The sequence below is a fragment of the Harmonia axyridis genome, chromosome 2 (genome assembly GCF_914767665.1).
Source record: "Harmonia axyridis chromosome 2, icHarAxyr1.1, whole genome shotgun sequence".
Lineage (NCBI taxonomy): Eukaryota > Metazoa > Arthropoda > Insecta > Coleoptera > Coccinellidae > Harmonia > Harmonia axyridis.
In genome coordinates this window covers 6,951,265-6,970,729 of record NC_059502.1, presented here as the reverse complement: position 1 = coordinate 6,970,729, position 19,465 = coordinate 6,951,265, and the positions used below count along the sequence as shown (strand labels likewise).

Below are 19,465 nucleotides of genomic sequence, written 5' to 3'. Positions count from 1 at the left end.
TATGTTTTTTACTCTATAGACGATCAACTCGTTGATTGTAGTTTGAAAACTATAGAAATGTCAAAAATGAACTGAAATTGAGTACAGAATTGATTTCATCGAGATAATCACCACGATAAAAGTCTTATGTTACCCACCATTAATGTTTTTGTAATCGATTAATCAATTATTTACATTAATAAACAGCAATAACTCTCGGACCACAATTCATCATGAACAAAGACCATAGAAACTCCCAATCGAAGTAACTTCAACTAGAGCAGCAAAGGCCACGCTCACAAATTGAGGGAACATTGATATTTTCTCCACAATAGCACAAACTGCATTTCGTGTTCGATAACCCAACTAAATTCGATTTTAATTGTCACTGACCGAGTTGAAACATGGCGTACAGTGGTTAGAAGTAATCATGTGGTTATTGTATTACGAAAGGTCAAACAAGGCGTGGAATTTTTCAATCGATTCTATTTCACTCACAACGAACTAGATCGAGAAAATACTTTGGAAATTCCAAGTCTTGGGTTGTGTGGAATCCTTAAATTGAATGTAGAAAAACCGACGACGCTTCAGAGCTTTTCTAACAAATTACAGGGGAGTAAATTCTGTTTATTTTGGTCTCGAAGTTAGCTCAAGAATTAGATCCATTAACTCGATAAGCAAAAAAACTTTTTTCAGTCTATTTCTGGTCCATAAATCAAGTTTTTGTTAGATGGCCAAAAAAAAACATCAAGATGCCGAAAATCCTTCCTCCTCATAGGATGTTAATTGGGTCAATAATTAAATTGTTAAGGTTAAGTATGAGTGATTCAAAACAGAAAGTTATATAGTCAGTAAGTGCACTATTTGCAAAATATAGTTTGCAGAAAAAAATTCAAAGTAGTTCATTTTTTTGTGATTATTTGTATTTTATTGTATTTCATCAATATTCATATTATAATCATTTGAAAATCATACTAATTATTATTATATTATAATATATTACGTTTTGTTTCATTCAAATTTATTTAAGTGACTTCACTGGCCCTTAGAAATTTCTTGTTATTGATAATTCCAAAAATGTCAATTCAATCAAAATAAAATGTCGCATCTGGATGTGAAATAACAACTTCATGTAAAATTTGATACTGATAGCGCCACCAGAACAAAAAAAAATCAAGAATATTATCGAAAAAAATTAGTCAATATCACCGTGAACACAAAACCAACAGAGTTGAGATAAAGCTATAAAATAATTCAAGCTTCGTGAAGTCAGGAGCTTTCGAGCGCTCGTCATTCATGCAACAATTGAGCTCTTTGAGACCACACAATTGTATATATACGTAAATCTAAGGGTCAAATTGGCGCACAAATGAATGAGCACTTAAAATCTCCTGACTTTACATCAATGCTAATTTTTTATTCAAAAATGTTCAGAAATGTTGAATTAGCAACAAAAAACTATGTATACAATACTTTTTTCATAGATTATGATTCGATTAACACATTACATTGAAAGTTCTTCATATTGAAGAGGCTAAAAAAGAAGTTATTTGCATTAACGATAATAAATAATTGCTATGGAAAAGGCCACAATCTTAATTTACTGAATTTTGTATATATCTTCATTGTTTTTTTGTCGTAAAACAAAATAATTCTATCATCTAATTGAGTTTATTTCTCATGAAAACAAGAAATGGAGCAGAAAATTATTGAATAAAATTTACCTGTTATCGAGAAACGAAATAAAATCAAAAATTGCTTTATAATAACCTGATGAATTTCTTTTCTTCATATTATTTCTACAGATAAAATTAATTTCAATTAAAGAAAATTTTGCACCTGAGTCCGAAGGAAAAAAGTTCGAAACGAATTGATAAATAAAGAATGCAACAGGCTACCAAGTTCTCATTTTCCAATTCATGGAAATCGGTTCTACCTCGAATTTTCCGATCGTCAAAGCGATTCAAATCTACTTTTTCCGAGTGAAATCAATCGGAAAATTTTTCCAAAGCTTTCCTAATTGAAAAAACAAATCCAAAACAACTTTTCAAAACTTTTTCCAAAGAATTTTCCGATCGGAAAAACTCGATCAGAACCGAAATTTCCACCGAAAATAACTCATGCACATAACCACCTCATTCAAAACTAACCTTCCACCATTTTTTCCAAATTTTCCCTCGGAAAACTCTTCGTCTGGAGGCTCAACGCATCTCAACTCGACGGGATGACTCGGGCGACTGGAGCACCGGATTCTGCAAGAGTCCGGACCGTCCTGATCTCCGGAAAACCCGCCCACCGGCGGCGCCCGGAGTTTTCCGGCAGTCGCGGACCGTACGGTCTCTCGATATTTTTGTTTTACGGTAGGAAAAAAGGTGCGAGACTGTTCTTCAACGATAATTAGGGGTCTTCTGGTGACGTTGATTGAGTTTCTGTTTGTTTTTCCGGGCAGAGCGTGCCTCTTCGTCTTTCCGGTTCATCAATTCTCGTTATGGAACGTGATGTGATTATTTGTTTCGAGGGATCAAGTTTTTACGGGCATGGGAAACGGATAAAATATGTCTGGTGTCCATCGGAGGTGAAATTGAACACGTTTCATGGAAAAACAAAGAGAAAATGTAAAAATATTGGATTCCGTAGAACTACGTATTTTACGTGTACATGTGGCAACGGTGCATATTTTTCAGAGAAATAAATATTCAATATTAAATATTTCTATAGACTAAAGCGTGTTTTTTTAGAGCTATAGAACTTTGAATTGCAATAAAACAACGATGGATTATTCGATTGACATTAATTTTATTTATCCGCAAGATAATCTTGTGGCATTACATTTTAAATATGATTTCTAGCATATGACCGCCACGGCTGGCTCGGATGTAGTCCAATCTGGACGTCCAATGTTCGATGACTTTTTGCAACATTTGTGGCATATCGGCAATAACACGGCGAATGTTGTCTTCCAAATGGTCAAGGGTTTGTGGCTTATCCGCATAGACCAATGACTTTACATAGCCCCACAGAAAGTAGTCTAGCGGTGTTAAATCACAAGATCTTGGAGGCCAATTCACAGGTCCAAAACGTGAAATTAGGCGGTCACCAAACGTGTCTTTCAATAAATCGATTGTGGCACGAACTGTGTGACATGTTGCGCCGTCTTGTTGGAACCACAGCTCCAGGACATCATGGTTGTTCAATTCAGGAATGAAAAAGTTAGTAATCATGGTTCTATACCGATCACCATTGAATGTAACCTTCTGGCCATCATCGTTTTTGAAGAAGTACGGAGCAATGATTCCACCAGCCCATAAAGCGCACCAAACAGTCAGTTTTTCTGGATGTAACGGTGTTTCGACACACACTTGAGGATTAGGTTCACTCCAAATGCGGCAGTTTTGTTTGTTGACGTAGCCATTCAACCAGAAGTGCGCTTCATCGTTAAACAAAATAAAATGGACGTAGTGCGCGATACTTATTCCGCACAGAACCATTATTTCCGAAATAAAAATTGCACTATTTGCAAGCGTTATGCAGACGTGAGTCTATTTATGATGAATTACCAAACCAAACTGAGAATAAATCACTTGATAGCTTGTTAAATCGGTCGCCATCTTGAACAGTAATGCCAACTTAAAGTTATATACCTCGAAAAAAACACCCGTTACTTTAACTTTCTATGGTTCTAATGACAGTATTCACACGAACTTCAATAAACCAAAAAGATCAAGAATAGTACTAGACCAAAGTTTCTTTCTACTTTTTTGTAAACTACAAGTGGTCTGGTAAGAAAAAATAGTTCTGGAGAAAAAAAGCAGCACTTTTCCAGAAAAAATATCACCCTGTAGATCATCATTCAAAATTAGCATGATGAAAGCTTCAAATTGGAATCTCTATACCAAATTCAAGTGAATACCTCATGAAGCAAAGGTGCTATAAGAAAAAAACTGAAAAAAAATCAATGACAAAACGTTGATATTCAACCCAACAAAAGATACACAAATTGTCTTTTCCATTGTTATTATGACTTTGGAAATAATTGATAGGTTCAAATATCACTAACTCAGGAAAATTCCCTTTTATCGTTAATGCAAATAATTTCACTTCAACCTCTTTAATAAGAACTTGGAATGTGAATATAAATGCATATGTATCCTAATACTTGGAACAAGATAGGTACCTGTTTCAACATGTTCAATAAAAACTGTACAAAATCAGAATTCATTCAAAATTCGGATTCTAAATACGCATGAGGCAACGATGTATTTTTCTGCTTAAATAAAATTAAATGACTAAGAAAACAAAATTGACATAGAATCAACTTAGAGGTTATATCCAGTAGCAATCATAACCTAGCCTAATGCACTCTTAACCTACCCTGAAAATTCCAATTCCGTTCGAGAGTGAGTAGAGGCAGTCAGACAGAATCAATATAGACATCGAGTTCCTCATAAACCAACTAATCTTTTGACAGTATTCTCTTCTTGAAATACGATATCTTCAAAGATTTTGGTGAAATGATAGCCAGCTATTTTCTTGTAACAAGCGATCAAAAATCAGAAATTTTGGGGAAGCCAGAAAAATCCCTTAGTCTGAATTTCAAAGACTATTTTTTCATTCTCAAAAATGCCTTGAAAACACTCAATACTAAATTCATGTAATACCTTCAATTCTCTTAAAAATAAATACCCTTCTTTCAATATGACAAGGATTTTTCAATATAACAAGGATTCATCTGAGCAATTATAAATAATACAATAAGAAATGTTTCCTAAAACTATTATAGAGAAAAATTACAAAAACTTACATTCCATATTTCAATAGGATTTCCACCCCATTTTACTTTGGCTTCCAGAAAATTGCCATTTCCTCTCTGCATTAATTAACCCAATTACACCCAATTTTCATCGTAAATTTTTCATTATGGATTTTAGCCACAGCAGAATAACAAAATTACTTTCATAAATAATTCATCTACTAAGTAAATAGCATCGTCAAAAATTTCAGACTATTGATCTAGGATTATAAATTATACAGTAATATTGAATTCTCATCTTTTTCTCGGTATTCTGTCGTCATGAATGTTATGAATAATTTATAGGAATCTACCACAAAGCAGGTTCCTGTAATGCGGGATGTAGATATTTCTCCGAATATTTGAGAACATCGAGAAAATTCAAATCATCGAATTTCATCAATCGAATGAAATTCAAACCTCATACTACTTGAAAAATATTGTGGATTAGAGGATTATGTACCGCAACCTGTGATCGATATGTGGTAAATAAGAGCCTTTCAGAATTTATTCGATTTTAATTTTTTTTTTTTTTGAACTGGAGGGATAAATTGACTTTCTCAACTATAAATTATCACACGAAGAAACAGCTCAGTGGAGTAGAATCTGAGTACGAAAAAAAAACTTGGGTTCGAAGCCCACAAGCTGTGACTTCTTTTTCCTTTTTCTTATCTGCTATTTTATCGAATTGTGATGTTTTACGAGATAGGAGGATGTGATAAACAATTATGGAAACTTTGAAATGTTTTTAAAGCCTCGTTTCCTGTTCGAGACTGTAGAAAAAAACTTCAGTGAAAATTTCGCTTGTCATTATTTCTTAAACATTGTTTAGGCTTAAGTTCAAGCCAAAGATGGATATTCCGAATAATTCCCAATTCCAAGCTAAAGGGTGTTTTTTTTAGAGCTATAGAACTTTAAATTGCAATAAAACAACGATGGATTATTCGATTGACATGAATTTTATTTATCCGCAAGATAATCTTGTGGCATTATATTTTAAATATGATTTCTGGCATATGACCGCCACGGCTGGCTCGGATGTAGTCCAATCTGGACGTCCAATTTTCGAAGACTTTTTCCAACATTTGTGGCCGTATATCGGCAATAACACAGCGAATGTTGTCTTCCAAATGGTCAAGGGTTTGTGGCTTATCCACATAGACCAATGACTTTACATAAAGAAAGTAGTCTAGCGGAGTTAAATCACAAGATCTTGGAGGCGAATTCACAGGTCCAAAACGTGAAATTAGGCGGTCACCAAACGTGTCTTTCAATAAATCGATTGTGGCACGCGCTGTGTGACATGTTGCGCCGTCTTGTTGGAACCACAGCTCCTGGACATCATGGTTGTTCAATTCAGGAATGAATGGCTCTATACCGATCATCATTGACTGTAACGTTCTGGCCATCATCGTTTTTGAAGAAGCACGGACCAATGATTCCACCAGCCCATGAAGCGCACCAAACAGTCAGTTTTTCTGGATGCAACGGTGTTTCGACATACACTTGAGGATTAGCTTCACTCCAAATGCGGCAGTTTTGTTTGTTCACATAGCCATTCAACCAGAAGTGCGCTTCTTCGCTAAACAAAATAAAATGAACGTAGTGCGCGATACGTATTCCGCACAGAACCATTATTTTCGAGATAAAATTGCACTATTTGCAAGCGTTGTTCAGGCGTGAGTCTATTCATGATGAATTGCCAAACCAAACTGAGAATAAATCACTTGACAGCTGTTAAACCGGTCGCCATCTTGAACAGTAATGCCAACTCAAAGTTATATATCTCGAAAAAAAAACACCCGTTACTTGCGAAGTTTTATGTTAATAGCGTCCTCAAAACCATAGAAAATTCAAACTGAAAATCGAAAAAAAAACTTAGGATAAGTAAGAAGTTCAAGCATGCGATAATGTTCCTTTGGGGCCACATACTTTGGAACGGGAGATCCAAATCCATAGAGTTTTTGATCAAACAGTGCAATAACAACCGAAGACAAAACCCCTATTTATGAACTGTCTTCCCATTTCAACTTTCCACATGACAAGAATCCCAGTGCGCGCCATCAAACTTTTCACTTAAGGCGATAAAAGATGAAAGCGAACAATCCCTATATTTTCTTCCTTAAGAACGCGAGAAACGTCAGCCCCACGTCCAGGGACAAGTAAACAACTGGGATGAAAAATACCAAGGCGACAGCGAAAATGAAGACAATACGGTTCTCGTGATACTGCCTCAACTATGACCTTTCCGACTGTTTTTTGTGCGCTGTATATCGTAAACGACGTCACGCTAAACGCCATCATGTTCGGAAGTTCGGAATTTCTCTTGAAGCCGTCTTCACATCAGTTACCGAAAAATACACTAGAAGATGTAGACGAATTGTTCATTAAATGCAAAATTCAAATAAACCACAAAAAGAGCCAGGTTACTCTCCTACAAAATGATTTAATTCAGCATGAATACGAGAACTAATCAACATATCGACATAGAACTTATCAACATATAGGCTGCCATACCGAAAAAATTGCAGAATATTTGAACTTGTAAAACTCCGTTCACGCCGATCGTCAGCAACCATGTTGTTAAAAAATGGTGGAGATATGCTCAACTTTATCATTATTATTCACTGAATCAGGGTCGTTGCGGCTCTGTTAGCTTTCCGGGAACTGCGAACAATTTGAATTTGATATTTTGTTCTTCCCCTACCCATTCATACAAACCCAGGGAGGCCGTCGATACGGTTAACAAAAACGACGACATCCTAAGGAGCCTTGGCTAGTGTGTTGCCAGAAAAGGAGCACAAACTCCTTTCCCGGCCCGGAACCTTTCTGTGGTGTAGACAAATGTACCTACAAGAAAGAGTTTCAGGAAAAGGAGGTAACCGATACAGAAAAACTCTGGCGGAATCTTCCTGGTCTCACTCCAAAAAGTTTCTTCGAAACTTTGACTCTACAAGATCCAAGAAGTATCTGGATCTTAGTAAGAATATGCGACACCTCCTCACTGGATTCCTCACAGGGCATTGTCGCCTTAGGAAACACCTCATGAGAATGGGTCTAACAGAAAATGACGAGTGCAGATTCTGTGGGGAGGAGGAAGAAACTCCGGATCACCTGGTGACGGAATGCCTCGACACCGCTAACCAACGCAAAACTTGCCTTGGACACGAAACTTATAGAAGTGAGGAATTGCCCTCCTTGAAGCCATCCCAGATATTGGAGTTCATCAGAACTCTGGAACTGGAAGGCGAGCTGTAGATCACGTTATGGAGAGAATAGCTCTGATGGGAGGCACGCACAATAAACCATTAGGTCGCAAAGAAACGAAATCTCCTCAATTGAATCTAAATCTAAATCTAGGAGCCTTGGCTATTACTTCGTGAGTATCCAGGACTGACTTTCCCATGTGTGTGGTTCTTAGGACAGTCAACCTTGGACATTTGCACACTATGTGTTCGACTGTTTCTACCTCCTTTCCACAGAGCCTGGAGATCTGATCTGCTGACTTACCCATGCGGTACAAGAGATATTTTGACCGTCAGTTTCCTGTCGGCTGTCCAACTATTACCAGGAGCTCAGCTAGTGGTAGCTTCAGGAGCTTCCTGGTATAGCACCACAACTTTCTTTGCCTGAGCAAAACCCGGAGTGTTTCTACAGAGGGTTTTTCAATTGTCCCACTCCCATTACGCTGCCTTACATTGGTCTTTTCCAAGCCCGATCGAAAATCTACCGATTTAAGAGTGTCGCTGAAGAACAGTTGATCCGATTCATCAGATTCTACAGAAGAATAACTGAAACGTATAAAGTCTATAACAATATCAACTATCCGAATAACATTACTGTGGGAAAGTGATCAAGTAGAAAACCAATACATTTACATAGACTTAGAATGGAAAACTGTTTCAGAAAGGAAAAACCAAGATATTTTTGAAAAAAAAAAGTCCAAATAACAAGCTTAAAAGGCTAGTTGACTACAACTCTGTTAAATATGTGATTAGGATACTACCTTATCACAAAACATCCAAAGTATCGAAAAGAAGAGTCTCTCCTATGAAAAAATTAGGTATGCACAAAAACCACGAGACAGAAATCATGATAGGAATTACAAACAATAAGAATCATCCAAATTATTTATTTTGGATGGTTACAAGACGAACCAACAAAGTTAAAATCCAAGACAATCATTATACCAAATATAAAAAACTTTCGAGTTTTTCTGAAACAACTTCGTAGATGGAACAAAACAGATTGCAACAACTTGAAACAGCTCCTCAAATTTATTCACCTAGATCCATTACCAAATACGTCTCTGATGGGATGAATGTAAAACTCTGAACTCAAACTGAAGTCGGACAAATGAGAGACCGATATTTTAATTCAGTGAGCAGAACTAAAAACTTGCAAATTTTCCGCCTGAATAATTCATTCTTTTCCACCAGCAGCTCTTCCAATACCGGCGTTGAAATGAATGGCACCCTCATTAGCAGATTGGATCAAAACGCCGTCCTTCTTAGGCCCGGTTCACACCAGAGCGGCGAAGCAAATAAATTTCACATTATAAAAAAACTTAGTGAAAATTTTTTTTTATATAATATTTACATGCTTGTTATACTTCTTATTAATTGAAATACAATAATATGTTATTGACGGTTTTCTAAAAGTAGCAAATTGCTTTTAAATTTCCTCAGCAACCGGCCAAATAACGCTTGTTTAGTGAGGATATTTGGATTTTTCAGAGAGAATACATAGACATATAACTCTGCTTCGGCCCCTTCTTTCCGAAATTCGAGGCTTTATTGTGAAAAACTGGTTATACATTCATGATTCAAAGTATTCTCCATCGCTGGCCACTACTTTCTCCCATCTTAGAGGCAGGGTACGAATCCCGCGTTGAAAAAACTGGTCATCTTTTGAAGCGACCCACGAATCGATCCAATTTTTACTTCTTCATAAGACCGGAAGTGCTGGTCAGCCAGACCGTGTACCATTGATCGAAACAAGTGATAGTCCGAGGAATCAACGTCTGGAGAATAAGGTGGGTGGGGTAGGACTTCTCATTTCAATGTTTCCAAGTAGTCTTGAATACTTTCTCAACATGGGTTCGAGCATTGTCATGCTGTAAAATCACTTTATCATGTATCTCGTTGTATTGCGGCCGTTTGTCTTTCATTGCTTGGCTCAAACGCATTAATTGCGTTCGATAACGATCGCCTGTGATTGTGTCTGTTTCAACAATTCATGATACACTATGCCGAGCTGGTCCCATTAAATACTTAGCATCACCTTGGAACCGCGAATATTCGTTCTGGCCATCGACGTAGAAGCATGGTCGGGATATTTCCATGATTTTCTGCGCTTGGGATCAGCGTAATGAACCCATTTTTCGTCTCCAGTCACAATACGGTGCAGAAATCCTTTCCGTCTTTGCCTTGCAAGTAGATGTTTACAAGCAAACAAACGCCGTTCAACATCTCCTGTTTTTAACTCGTACGGCAACCGATTTCCTTGTTTCTGATTCATTCCCAGGACTTTCAGGCATTTTAAAATGGCTTGTTGCGTCACTCCCAATGATCCTGCCAATTCTTGCGTTTGACACGAGTCTTTATCAAGTAGTGCCTCCAATTCTGCATCTTCGAAAACCTTCTCTCTTCTACCGCCTTGCTGGTCTTCGACGTCAAAATCACCGATCTTGAAGCGTTGAAACCACTTTTGGCGCGTTCTTTCACTAATAGCGGCCTCACCATAGTTATTTGAGAGCATTCGATGACCCTCAGCACCAGATTTCTTCAAAATGAAGCAGAAAATCAAAACCTTCCGCAAATGACGAGTATTTGGCTCGTAAGATGATATGTTCAATCGAGAATTACTCTATGATGCAGACATAAATTGATTAATCTTCCGATGGCGTTACGTTCACAAATACCTGAGCTTATTATATGACATCTACGATCTATTTATTTCGACTACCGCTCACCGCTACATCCATCTATTGCAAAATGGCGGAAGCAAAGTTGTACACCTAATATAATATGTATTTGAATTGTATATTGATTATCTGGAATAAACCTCTCAAGGCTAACTATGTGATGTCTAGAGAAGATGTTCAGCAAAATTGAATGTAAAATTTCTGGCGAAAAAGTCGCGCGAGAGTTTTGAAAAGCAGTATCAACTATTTTGCAACTGGCGCTAAGCAATATAATTTTTTTTCTGAAACACCTTGTATTCTATCCCCCTCCAAGTGTAAGGTACTGTTAAAGCCTGTGAAAGGCTCGAATTTCAACGACCTTCCTCGCACAAGAGCTCCCTCTCAGTTTCCCATCCACGGAAGGAAATGAATCTAATTTCCCTCAAAATTATTTGCGTCTCCCTTTCACTTGTAGAATTTTGAATACCTGATCAAATAGCGAGATGGATCCGGTATAGTCGAAGTGTACCGTCAACTCCGATTTCGAGAAAGTTAGTGGAAACAATTTCAGGTTTCCACTACGCGTCTAGCTGGAGAAATACGTCATCAAGTTTGGATAAATGTTTTGACATTCAAATAAACTAAATCTGGAACCGTATCTCCCTGTTTATCCTGCTACAAATTCAATTAATTCGTTAATTCGGTGAAATGAGTAAGACTTGGGAGTAACATCACTATTTCGCAGTTTGGTTTACGAATTTAGGGAGTTCGAGATCCGGGTTCATTGAATATTATCGTCTCTTGTTGAAAGAAGCAGTTAGAAGCTCTAGTGAAGTTAGTATTGTCGATAATCCAAACTAGACTTTAGACTCTGATGTGATAGATCAACGCCTAATATTGTGGTGTAGTGAAAAGAAATCCTTTATTTTTCCAAAAGATGGCTTCAGTTATCTTTATCTCGCGTTGTGTAAGTCCAATCCAATCTCGAACTACAAAAACTTTTCTGATAGTTTTTGATTAGTTGACTCAGTTTAGTTTGAGCGAGAGTTAAAGATGGGCACTAGAAAAGAGAAAATACGCTATATTTTACAGTTTTTCTTCGATAAAGATGAAAATGCAAGCCATGCGGCTGAAAATGTATATAGTGTTTATGGTCCTTATAGTGCAACAGCTAATCACGCGAAATTTTGGTTTCGTCGATCCCGTTCCGGTAATTTCGATGTCAAAGATGCAACACGCAATGGACTAGTTTACATTTTTTTGTTAAGGATTAATTCTAAAAATTTAAGTAAAATGAAACAGAAATGTGGAAGAATCATTGAAATATCTCTAGAAATGAAAAAATTTTGGGACTTTGAAGTTGCGCTTGGAAGAATAATTTCATAGTACGCAGCGTCTAGTGTGTGACGTCACGCCACTTACACGAGGCGACTGGTATTCGCAGAGTGCTTACAAATTAATTGGTGTACAATCACTTGTTATTATTATTTTGTGTAAAATCGCGTTGTTTCAGGAAAGACACCCATTTAAATCGTTCCGAACCCTTACCGACAATATTGAAATCTTTAAATTCACACACAAAAAACAACATACTACACCACTGACATTGCGAACTATCTCCCTCATGTTTCAAAACATAAACAAGACGATATGACGCCCGTCAATAGCAAGTCCACTCAGATAGAATTGATTCATACCGGATTTTATACGGGCAGTAAACATTACTTTTTTCTCTTTTTACTCCTCACATAAATATGTTTTGCCATTGATGATGGATAGACTTTTTCAAATAAATCATCGTTATAAGTTGAATCATGATGAAGAAACTCAAAAGTAGATACTTACTTGAAAAGTTCAACTTCTTTTATTTCAGCACTGACATAAGATGGATTTGAAGAAAAAAACTCCATCACTGCGAATATATCTATTTTAGGCAAATTGTCACTTTGTCCTTTCACGAAGCCTTCTTCCATTATGATGACATAAAAACAAAACTCGAGTTAAAACTACACAGTACAACTACAAACGGCGCGAGAGCCTTGGCGCGGCTAAGTATTTAAACGTAATTTATGGTGTAGCGATCACAGGCAAGTGGCGTGACGTCACAGACGAGTCGGAGACCAAAGACGTTCCGCGCTAAAATACGTAAATTTAAATAATCTATTTCTCAGTCATTTATTGATGGATTTTCAAAATTTCATCACTGATTTATCAGTTTTGCTCTATATTTTAATTCTATCGTGTCAAATATAGTATTATCAACATCACTCAACTAGTCCATTGTCGAAAATGTCGATAAAATCATGGACATTGTCGAGTCCGGCCGTCTTGTGAGCACTATTACGCTTTCCCAAGAACTAAAGATTGCACAAAAACCGTTTGGAATCATATGCATAATGAGTACAACAATGTTAACACAAAAAACCTCATTGAACGAATTTCCACCTGAGAATCGCTTCTGAATCGCAACAAAATCGATCCATTTCTGAAGTAGTAGGTGATCAACAGTGGATCACTTACGACAACGTCAAGCAAAAACGGTCGTGGTCGAAAAAAGATGAGCCAGCGGAAACGATGACCAAGCTAGGATTGACGGCCAGGAAGAATTTTATGTGTGTTTGCTGGGATTAGCAGGGAATTATCTACTATAAGCTGCTCCCCTATGGCAAAACTGTTAACTCGGAACTGTACTGTCAACAACTGGACTGTCTGAAGGAAGCAATCGCCCAGAAGCGGTCAGCTTTGGCCAATAGGAGAGGAATTGTGTTTCATCAGGACCAAAGCTCCAGAAGTTTTGTTGGGAGTCTCATAATTCCTCAGACTCGCTTTCGGAATGATTCACACACATCTGATCTCCATTCTAACCCTAACGAAGAATATTCTGTTCAAGATAGATTTATCGCGGTTACGGCCAGACGAACAAAATTAAATTTGAGGACGGATTCATCATAAGCGAGTCGAACCTCATCGTTGAAGACCATTCCCTGCTAAAAAAAATGAGACATCTTGACGAAATGATAAAGCGTTTTCATCCAGGAAAGGAACACAGAAAAATGAAAGAAATAACATCAGAATTGCATTGTGATCTCGGTCCCTCATTAAAATACCACCGAAGAATTCAGACCAACGTTCTTTCGTATCTAATCCTGTGTACTTATCATTAATTTCCCACGATTTCCCGAAAAGCGACTGGCTTTCCTTGGAGGGCAGGATAGCGGAACCATTTAAATTTGCTGAAGCTCAAATTGAATCTTAATTGAGGATTATAACGTTATGGAATCAATTATTTGTTCCTGACAGAATTTCCGGCCAGTCAGAAGTTATTACCGGAAATCTGACATTCTCGCAATGCACAGGGTGAGTCTAGTATCATCCACTCACTTGAATATGACTTCTTAGAAAGCGGAGAATTTTTAGGACGACTGAAAACTCAATAATTCCTAGTCCTAACCAGTAACAACACTTTTTTCTTGAAATGTCGACTTTAATTCTCAACCTTCAGGTTCTTCAACGCTCCTTTAGCTATTCAATACCTTTTCTGTAGAAATATTCTTCTTTGCTTTCAAAATAGGCCCTAATGTCGGCAATCATTATTCACCTGGAGTATTTTTTTGGGGTATCCAACTAGCCAGATCTGGGGAAGAGCCTACGTGATCAAGCAGTTGTATAATATTCACTGTTGATGGTTTCACCTTTGTAAAGTTAGTCAATGAACAATATGCCATGTATATTTCAAAATACAGATGCCATCCCCTCTTAACCATTGTTATCGAAGAAGCAAAGTCTGAGTAACACCTGTCAAGTCTTGGTTTTGCTTGCAAAGTATTTTTTACTGTAAAAAAACAGTATTTCATCTTTTCGCAAAATTCCTTTCTATCAACAACAAATTTAGAGTAACTCAAAGTCAATTATCTCAACCAAGACTTGATTGAGTTAAAAATTGATTGTCATATTCAAATATATTAAATTTTTGAGCGTTCGTTTTTCGAACAAAGATCTATCATTTAGTCACGATGTAGATAATTCACGATTTTAGAGCAGGAAATGGTCTCAATTGATAAGGTTCCACTCACCAATTTAATTCTTCCTACCTTCCGTAAACACGATAACTCTCGAAGTGAAAAACCCAGAAACTTGAAAATTTCAGGAAGGATCTAGAATGCCTTCAGTTCGTTAATGAAAAAAACTTGGCAGCGGTTCCGTAAATATGGCAGTTCGAAATTTTATTATCCCAATATTTCTGTAGATAACAATTGATCCGACCAGGATGGAATGTAGTTTGTACCTGTATATGTATAAAGTTCTATTCAAATGTTCATGCCGAATCATAACTCATATACGTACGTTCAGTTCTGTGGTTTTCAATAGCTCAAATGATGCATGAATGAACGACCACTCAAAAGCTGCTACGACAAGTTAGTTCTTTCCTAGAATTTCTTCCTCTCTCTTCAATTTCATGAGATCGATTCAGATATTTGGTGAACATTAACCAAAAGAATCAACTTTTTACTTACCTTCATGATGTTCTCGACCTATAAAAGATATCTTTGATTTAATATGGAACTCATTGAATTCTTTAGTGAATCTAATACTATTATCAATATTCTAACTTTGTGAAATAAAGACGATCAGAAAATTTGCAAACTGTGATACTAATATCGAAGCAAGCATGAGGGTGATAGAATTAAAATTCAACCATGAAGAACTCATTGAATCTTTTAGTGCATCTAACACTATGACTTATATTCTAACTTTATGAAATTAAGACGAACAAAAAATGTGCAATATGTTATACTAATATAGAAGCAAACATGAGTGTGATAGAACTAAAATGTAACCATGAACAACACCTATTTATGAGAATGTAACCAAGGAAAAAAAAATGCTATTCATAATATATTAGTCTTGACAACTAGGACTGTGGTAGGTCATTTCAGACATCGTTAGAGCCAAAGGCGAATTGATTATTCCATTTATTTTTCAGGCACACCTGACAGTTACCAATAGGAAAAAGCTTTCAATAACATAACACAATCCTTTCATTTCAGTTTATTACAGTCGCGCAATGTCCAAAAAAAAATCATCAAAAACCAACGACTGTAATAACAATACGTTTGGAAAACAGTTTGTTCAACTCTAATCGATCGGAAAGTAGATATTCATGCATGCCTAGAATGAATGACTGAAACAACCACTGTGCGTTGCAACAAAATCAATTTGTAAAGAGGCTATAGGTAGCACTGATCTCCATGAAATGGCTTCAACCTGTCGATAATCAACTGTAGTTTCAATAAATAGTGGATGGACATTTTTTTCACAATCTTTCTGTGCTCACCCTAGGGTATTGATTTCGTTGATGGAAAGTGCAAACAGATTGGGAAGGTCAAAAAACAAGGAGGGTTGAATGGATGATTTATTTGAGTTTATTTCCACCTAACTTATCGTCTAAATCAAACGAACCTAAAGAACTGATAACAAATTTTGTGTAGACTATTCGACAGTATTATAAAACTATTGTGCTATTCATTAATATCTTTAGAGATTGTTCTTGGAAAAATCTATCAAATAGCCTATTCGACTCAATACCTAACAAAATTATGTTAAGTAGATATTAGGCCAATTGAGAAGTCCCCGGTCTGATGCACAGATGGTGGTGCTAGTATTATATCCATTTGATTTTTAGTTAGTACCAACCTTTAAACGATACGTGTCAAAATTTGAGAGCAGTCCGACCATGTGTTCATGAGATATTGCGTTGTGAGTGTAGCTACTTTTGTTATTTGAAAAAAGATGGAAAAAAAGAATTTCAAGTGCTGATAAGATATTGCTTTTTGAAGGGAAAAAATACAGTTGAAGCGGAATCTTGGCTTGATGAAGAGTTTCCGGGGTCTACATCAGGAAAATCAACCATCATTGATTGGTATGCTAAGTTTAAACGTGGTGAAATGAGCACCGAAGACGGCGAACGCAGTGGACGCCCAAAAGAAGCTGTCACCGATGAAAAAATCAAAAAAGTTCACAAAATAATTTTGAATGACCGTAAAGTGAAGTTAATCGTGATAGCAGGCATTGTGAAGATATCATCTGAACCTTTATATCATATCATTCAAGAATATTTGTACATGAGAAAGCTGTGTGCAAAATGGGTGCCGCGCGAGCTCACAATCGATCAAAAGCAACAACTTGTTAATGATTCTGAGCAGTGTTTGAAGCTGTTTAAGTAGATTAAACCTGAATTTTTGTGTCGACAGTCAGCTGAGTGGACTCCACACGATGAACCGAATTCAAAGCGGGCAAAAACACAACAGTCAGCTGGCAGGGTTATGGCATCAGTATTCTGGGATGCGTAAGGTATAATAATCATTGGTTACCTCCAAAAGGGCCAGACCATCAATAGCAATTATTATATAGCGTTATTGGATCGTTCAACGGATGAAATCGTTAAAAAACGACCCCATTAAAAAAAAAAGTGCTGTTTCATCAAGACAATGCGCCGTGTCATAAATCAATGAAAACAATGGCAAAATTGCATGAATTGGGCTTCAAATTGCTTCTGCATCCATTGTATTCGTTAGATCTGGCCCCCAGCGACTTTTTCCTGTTCTCAGACCTCAAAAAAATGCTCGCTGGAAAGAAATGTAGCGCCAATGAAGAAGTAATCGCCGAAACTAATGCCTACTTTAATAGAAAGACAAATCGTACAACAAAAATGGTATCGAAAAGTTGGAAGATCGCTATAATCGCTGTATCGCCCTCGAAGGCAACTATGTTGAATAATAAAATCGAATTTTGCCAAAAAATATGTTTTACTATGGTGGACCGGGGACTTTTCAATTGGCCTGTTAATAGATTTAAAATCTTATAGGTGGTTGACCTTTAAACCACACTTCCTATTTCATTTCTATTGAAAAATTCCTCTACAAGCTCAAGCTGACAAAGCAAAAAGCATTGCGTGACTATGACATAAAGCATTTACGTAAAGATTAATGTCAGAAAGGATCTAAAATGACATAATCCTAATTTTCTTGTAGATATCATACGCACAATATGAACTAAAGTGAAGTGAATAACATATCGATCTAAATATACTCATTTGGTGAGTGCTAGTGATTTTTCACATAGGTAAATCAATGTAACTCTTCTAATATCAATCTTGAGCTGTTGTTTGTGCAAAATCTCACCTCCTCCAAAAACTGTTTTTGCATAATCTTCTTGGTTGTGGCCATTGCTTACGATTGTCGTCATATCACTAATTTTGCGAAGTAAAAAGCTATAACAGAAAAAAAACAAAGTAGTTCAGAGATTTATGATTCAGTTTCTAAAATACTCGTAAATTCATTTAGTGTCGTTGCTTATTTACTCATTTTGATTAATCTTACTCAATTGATCATCTCCAATATCAAAATGCTTAGGAGCAACAAGTTCAAACAAGCTTGAACAAAATGTAATTTGAATTCGGAAAAAACTCCAATGGTCTGTTTGAATAAGGTATGAAATGATTCAGTGGTGTTATCAATAATTTCCCAAAATTATATTCTCGAGGATTTCAACTAAAAGGCTGACTCATAAAATAATAAAACACATCCTTAACTTCAGATATTCAGAACAAATATTTTGCTTGCGTTATTATCTTAAGAATCAACAATTTCACTGTATGTATTATAATTTGTTTCCCAAGCTGAGCCTATCATCCCTCAAGGTTTGTGTTTACTTTCCAGACACCTGTTTATCTATATATTCCCCAACGTATTCATTTTTGGTTTCGTTATCGAACAAAGCATATAACACATTTCGAATCTCACACGAACTTACGCAAGTTTTCGAAATGAATCTAAGGCACTGGTTTACATGAGAGGCACCAAACAGTTGATTTATGCTGATAGAATTGAAACTGGAGTATTTTCCAATGAACTGTCCAAGTGGTGAGAAAACACGCAGCGATGGCTCGAACAAAGTTAAGGCGCAACCGCGTTTGAAGTAATTGTGGACATTCTGACGCTTTCGATATCCTGAACTCCCTTACACACTACCCCCACAAGAAAAGGGAAAGGTTCACGCATCGCATCTAAGGAAAATTAGCTTTTGGTGAATTTTCTCGAATTTTTTATACATAGGGGTACAACTTTGCTCCCACCGTTTTTTTCCCGAAATCCCTCCCGTCTTTGCCTTGCAAGAAGCTGTTCACAAGCAAACAAACGCTGTTCAACATCTCTTGGCTTCAACTCGTACGGCACCCAATCTCCTTGTTTCTGAATCATCCCCATGACTTTCAGGCTTTTTGAAATGGCTTGTTACGTCACTCCTAATGGTTCTGCCAGTTCTTGTTGCGTTTGACACTAATCTTGATCAAGTAATGCCTCCAATTCTGCATCTTCGAAAACCTTCTCTATTCCACCACCATGGTGGTCTTCGACGTCGAAATCACCATTCTTGAAGCGTTGAAACAACTCTCGACACGTTGTTTCACTAATAGCGACCTCACCATAGGTATTTGAGAGCATTCGACGAGCCTCAGCCGCAGATTTCTTCATTTTAGAGCAGAAAATTGAAACCTCCCGCGAAGAACGAGAATTTGGCTCGTAAGCTGACATCTTTAATCGAGATTAACATTATGATGCAGTCATAAATCGACTAATATTTCGATGGTGTAATGTTTACGAATACCTTAGTTTATTGTATGACATCTAGGATCTATTCATTTCGACTATCACTTACCGCTACAGCCATCTATTGCAAAACGGCGGAAGCAATGTCTTCATTGTATTCAAGAAAAATTTTCTAAAATTCACGTT

General features: G+C 36.8%; 1 protein-coding gene across 6 annotated transcripts in view; it reads right to left on the bottom strand.

The window, feature by feature from the left end:
* Positions 1–18,654, bottom strand: part of LOC123673064 (band 7 protein AGAP004871) — a 105,480-nt gene extending 86,826 nt beyond the window's left edge. For 2 of the 6 annotated variants that reach the window (XM_045607481.1, XM_045607483.1), the window contains exons 1-3: positions 18,486–18,653; positions 17,855–17,943; positions 15,188–15,205 (exon numbers count right to left, since the gene is read on the bottom strand). In XM_045607481.1, the coding sequence (XP_045463437.1) occupies positions 15,188–15,205; positions 17,855–17,918 (82 nt within the window). In that variant the 5' untranslated portion in view covers positions 17,919–17,943; positions 18,486–18,653. Of the gene's footprint in view, positions 1–2,129; positions 2,255–15,187; positions 15,206–17,854; positions 17,944–18,485 lie in introns of those variants that run through there. The other 4 variants (XM_045607479.1, XM_045607482.1, XM_045607485.1 and 1 more) reach the window with 4 other exon arrangements.
* Between the last annotated feature and the right edge of the window lie 811 nt (positions 18,655–19,465).